The sequence below is a fragment of the Neopelma chrysocephalum genome, unplaced genomic scaffold, assembly GCF_003984885.1.
Source record: "Neopelma chrysocephalum unplaced genomic scaffold, ASM398488v2 Primary Assembly neopelma1_96926, whole genome shotgun sequence".
Lineage (NCBI taxonomy): Eukaryota > Metazoa > Chordata > Aves > Passeriformes > Pipridae > Neopelma > Neopelma chrysocephalum.
In genome coordinates this window covers 663,027-668,385 of record NW_020925569.1, presented here as the reverse complement: position 1 = coordinate 668,385, position 5,359 = coordinate 663,027, and the positions used below count along the sequence as shown (strand labels likewise).

The following is a 5,359-nucleotide window of genomic DNA, read 5'->3' as shown; positions in this document are numbered from 1 at the left end:
CTAGCGGCAGCTAAGAGAGAGGGCTTTCCTGTGTCTCGCTCAAATCTGCAGCCTACCCTCTATAACGCGGTACGTTTGTTGCACTGTTCATTGATTCCTACCAATGAGCCGATCTGGCGCTAAGTAGCCCGTCTCGAAGCATGCAGATGATGCTTTGGCTGCTTCTTTCCACATATTCTATGAGCCGCGTCGCGGCGAGTAGCAGGAGTTGACCTTAACGACTTGGAAAGGACAGCGTAGGATTTTTTTGCATTTCTCTTGTTTTTCTGCAAGTCTCTGAGTAACTTCTTAAACATAATGACAGGAATGATAAAATATTATTCCAAAGGGCCTATATTTCCCGCTTGCTGTCACGCGGGGGTAGCTCGAGGGCCACTTCCCTGGGGTGCTTGGCACGCTAGCCCCAGGGAGGAGGAAAGACCTCTTACCGTTTTCCACCTCCTGATGGTGCGGTGCTCTTGAAGGCCCTTCACGCCTACTTCTGGAAGCCGGGTTTTGCGGGAGCGAGGGGCCAAAAGGCGGAAAGTGGATAATGGGGGGCTGCGAAAGGGGCAGTGGTGGGGGAGCTGGGGTGGAAGAGGGGGGAGGAGGAAGCTTCCCTGCTTGGGCCGTTGTTCCCTGCCCTGTGTTTTGAAAGCAGATCTCGGTTTCATATGGAGTTTTCTCAGCCCCTTGGCTCCACCTCGCCCTGCTGAGGAGGTGTGAGTGAGGGGGGAGCCGGGAGCCTCTTTTCACTCCTCTTCCATGAGACGCCAAGTCCCCGTGCGTCTGTCATGTGATAGCAAGAGAGCAGGAGCTGCGGGGATCTCCCGGCTCGGGCACCGTTACAAAACTGCGCTGGAGCGCGCAAGCCCCGCCACAGCCACGGCCACCGCCTCGCTCGCCTCCTCTCCCTGACATCTCCCGGCGCTGGCCTTCGCCGCAAACTTTTAACCTGACTGATCTGTGAGAGGGACGTTTATATCTCCATCCTCGCCATCTCTGCAGAGGTCCGGGGTAATTTCATGCTCTGGAGCCCGTGGTGTCTGAGGAGCACCAACTCCGGCAGAGTGCGTCTGGCGGCGGTGGGGAAGTCCAGGAGACTCAGCGGCCTGGGAGGCAGCTGTGTCTCCCGCAGGCAGCAGCGCGGCGAGGCAAGCGCATCCCGCGGGGTGAGGCTGCTGGAGGGAGCCGTGTGAAGAGCCCGCCGACCGACTGCGAGACGGTCACGGTCGCCTGTGGCCCGGGGAGGTGGCGCCCAGGATGTAGAAAGGGTGGCGGGGCAGAGCAGCGCCGTTCCCGGCATCCCGAGCCCGCCGTGCGCGACACTGAGTGGTGCCCGCTTAGGCGCGGTGGGATCGTGTGGCCGCGGGAGGACTGTGGAGGGGCGGCGATGCCCAGGCCGGGGAAGAGTTCATACAGCGACCAAAAGCCGCCCTACTCTTATATATCCCTGACGGCCATGGCCATCCAGCACTCGGCCGAGAAGATGCTGCCCCTGAGCGACATCTACAAGTTCATAATGGAGCGGTTCCCCTACTACCGGGAGCATACCCAGCGCTGGCAGAACTCCCTCCGTCACAACCTCTCCTTCAACGACTGCTTCATCAAGATCCCGCGGCGACCCGACCAGCCGGGCAAGGGCAGTTTCTGGGCGCTGCATCCGGACTGTGGGGACATGTTTGAGAACGGCAGCTTCCTTCGCCGCCGCAAGCGCTTCAAAGTCCTGCGCCCCGAGCACCACCTGCCTGGCGGCGGCGGCGGCGGGGCGGGCAGCGGCGGTCCCGGCAAGCCCCCGGCGCCCACTCCGCACATGGTGCACTACTTCCATCCGCACCCACCGCCACCGCCACCTCCCTCGGGCAAGGTGCCGGGGCTGGCAAGCTCCGAGGCGGCCGTGGCCGCAGCCGCGGCCGCTGCAGCGGTGGGGAGGCTACCGCAGTTTTCGCCCTACGGGAGCAGCCAGCCCTCGGGCTTCAAGCATCCCTTCGCCATCGAGAATATAATCGGCAGAGATTACAAGGGTGTGCTGCAGGCCGGCGGGCTGCCGCTGGCCTCGGTGATGCACCACCTGGGCTACCCGGTGTCCAGCCAGCTCAGCGGCGTGGTGAGCTCCGTGTGGCCGCACGTGGGGGTGATGGACTCCGTGACCATGTCCCCTGACTACGGACCCTTCGGAGTGCCTATGAAGGCACTCTGCCACCCGCCGGCACAGACCATGCCGGCTGTCCCGGTGCCCATCAAGCCGGCGCCGGCGATGCCCACTGCCTCGGCCATCCCTGCTCTGACGGTCTCTGCCTCGCAGATCTGCCCTGCTGCTTCCCCGGCCGCTGCTTCGTTGTTGGAACAGGCCGCGAGCAACAACCCCGAGGGCAAGGGCTCCCTCCACTCCGTCCTGGTGCACTCCTAAAGAACAGGGCGTCGAGGGGGAGAGGCCCCCAGGCTTCCAGGGGAGAGGACGCGGGGCTTCAGGGCATGCATGCGGCACAGAAACCCGATCGATCTTATGACTATACCCCTGCTGGTGTCTGTATTTTTATCGTGTACAATCAGATTATTTGAGAGCTAGATCGCAGGTAAGAGCTTTTATCGTCAATCGTTAAATGTCATTAGTAGCGGAGAGGCGGTGTGAAAAATCACAGCTTGGGCCAAAGGGGCTGGCTCGGAGGAAAGGACAGAGAGGGAAAGTCTCCCCGACACCCCATCAGCCTGAAGCCATGCAGCCTGGGCTACCCGCTGAGCCCCTCTCCCGGGGCGGCCATCCCGGAAGTCTCACAAAAACCGTGCTCGGTGGGAGAGGGGCTGCAGTCTGCCGGCGGCTGGGGGGAGCAGAAGGATAAAGCCCTTGCTGAAATCCGCTTCTCCCTCTTCCACGAAGGACGGGAAAACTCTGCCCCGCCGTCCTGTAGATCTTGCTCCGAAAGAGGTGGGCAAAGCCTTGGACCCTGGCGAGCTGCGGGGTCCCAGGTCATGTAATGCTCGCTGTTTAAAGAATAAGCTTTAAATAGCTCGACTAAGTAGCAGGAATTTAAGTGACAATGGCACTGACGGCAGAGTTCCTTTGACTAACGATCACTTACCCTTCCCCTTCATACTTTTATAGTCTATTCTATAGTACTTTAGAGGGGACTGAAGCGTGACCTGGCCTCTCAAGCCGCGTGTGAGTGTCCCAGTTCCCTAGTTTCTCATTAAAATAAAACCGGCCCGGCGATTCGTAGATTATGCTTTTCAGATCACCTTTCACTTCTCACAGACACCACTATTTTATATGTGTTGCTTGACGTTTCTTCCTCATGAATGTGTACACAAAAACCTGCGAGTGGAGGTGGGGGCGGAGAGTGAAAGAGGTGGGGGAAAGTGGAAGAAGACGATGGAAAAATGGTTTAAAATTATTTGGGCAAAGCACTTTAATGAAAACAACCTTCCAATACACGAGACGTCTGTGCAAGCAGAGGCATCAGAAGTCGGAGAGGGATGCGCTAGCTGATGAGTCCCGGCTGGTTTGTGAGTGATTGCTGCCGCACCCTGTCTGCCCTGCTGTACACCAATGCTCATTAAAGCCAATTGCTTTTGCTCGTACTGCTATTTTAAATGCTCGCCTTTCACATTGGTTAAGAAACCCGTGTTCGTAGCACAAGTTTGCGCACCGCAATCTGACAGAAGCACCCACAAGTTTTCTCCGCGGCAAGGCAAGGGGAGGAAAGGGAAAGAAAACTTTTACAGGTGAATCACCTGCTACAGAGGCACTTTGACTCGCCGCTGCCCGCAGCTCACAGGCAAAGCACCGGCGCTCGGGATGAGGAGAGGGCACCAGCTCGGATCCCGATAGCAGGATCGGGAAGGCAGGTTAGTTTTGCCGCTGTTTTCAGTGGGTGCTGTATCCGACCCGCTTTCTGGGTATTATCGCCTCATGCCTCGCACCTATCACGGTCCGAGACTCCAGGTCGCTGTCCTCGCCCTTGGGGAAGGGTGTTGTGTGACAGGTCGGCCGTTCTTAGTGGACTTCTAGACAGAGAAACTTGCTATGAAAAGCAAACCTCTTTGGCCTCAAGTACCGGCTGTCAAAGGTTTTCCCCACGCACATTCGTGGGGTCTGTTTGACCACTTGAAATTCAACAACTATTGAATTTCCAGTTGTGCCCTCTGCTCTGGCAGGGGTATGGAGGGGGCGAGGGGACGTCTTTTCACCTAAATTTCGAAAATTATAGACTTCCTAGCGCTGAACAAATATTACTAATGAGACACGGATCGGTATCACGATTTGTGAATCTGTCTGGAAGGTGAATTGCCTCCAAAGTACTGCAACCAGATATACTGAGCCAAAACAAATGATTAAAAAAATAAGACAAAGGAAAAAGGAAAAGTACTTCACATTTTCTTTCTGTCTTCCATCTTAGGCAGGAATCCAAGTAGATATTTCTGCTGCTAAAAACAAGTTGCTTGTAGAGAAAGCAGCCCTCCAAAAAATCGTGAATAACACTACTTCTATATTAGTTCTATATGTATTTAAACATATTCCACTGCTTTTGATGTGACTATTGTGTAGTGCTCCAAGGAAGGAATCTGCATTTTTTCCTCACATTGGTCTAATGGGCAAAAATGATGAGGAACCCGAAGCAGAAGAAGTAATCCTCCTGGGAATTAGTCAGAGGATTCTGGTTAGTTTCAAGGTTCTGGATCGTCTAAATTTCATCGCGGGAAGACTGTTTTTGGTGTGAGGAGGCCGGTCCGGGTATCTGGGTATCGCGGCGGGCTGTAAGCAGGAGGTCCCCGCCGTTTTTCGGCTCCGGTTAGGGGCGGGCGGCGGCCGGGCAATAGGGGCAGGTGTCATGATAACAACCCCTGGCGCAGGGGCTATCGCGACGAGAGAAGGTCTCTGGTTGGAGGCGAGACGGGGCTGAGGGCCAGGCCCTCGCCCATCTCCCGGAGGGACGCACGGGGACGGTGAAGCACCCAGCGATTTTGTGGGATTCCCAGCGATTTACCTACACGGGCGCTGTGTGTAGCAGGTTTTCCTCACCACAGGGGCTTTGGGGGAGTGGGAGTTTAGGCCACAGGTCACTCGCCCAGAGGGCTTAGTGTGACTCACGAGTTAGTGGCCTATACTCTGTATGACCAAAAGACGGTGCTATTTTCTGTACCTAGTACAATGAAGATTACAGAGGGTTAGAACCTGCTAATTTGAGACTGTCAGAGGGGAAGGGAAACTTAACTATTTGACTAGAACTTTCTAACTTGTTTATATGCCTATTTTTCTTTATTCTTAAGTACTTCATCTCTAAACATAGCCTTTGCAATGCTACACAAATTTTGCACCAATAACCAAAAATCTCAATATACAAACAAATCCAATCCCAATGCTGTTTAAAACCAGATGATG

At 55.5% G+C, this 5,359-nt stretch overlaps 1 protein-coding gene across 1 annotated transcript; it reads left to right on the top strand.

Moving 5' to 3' along the window:
- Window positions 1-1,372: 1,372 nt before the first annotated feature.
- Window positions 1,373-2,389, top strand: FOXB2 (forkhead box B2). The gene has a single exon (XM_027670741.1). It carries the CDS (start codon window positions 1,373-1,375, stop codon window positions 2,387-2,389), a length of 1,017 nt encoding a protein of 338 aa, XP_027526542.1.
- Window positions 2,390-5,359: the final 2,970 nt, after the last annotated feature.

What these genes read in the sequence shown, in the direction of transcription:
- FOXB2 (XM_027670741.1), top strand. Translation starts at nt 1,373, where the DNA reads ATGCCCAGGCCGGGGAAGAGTTCATACAGCGACCAAAAGCCGCCCTAC.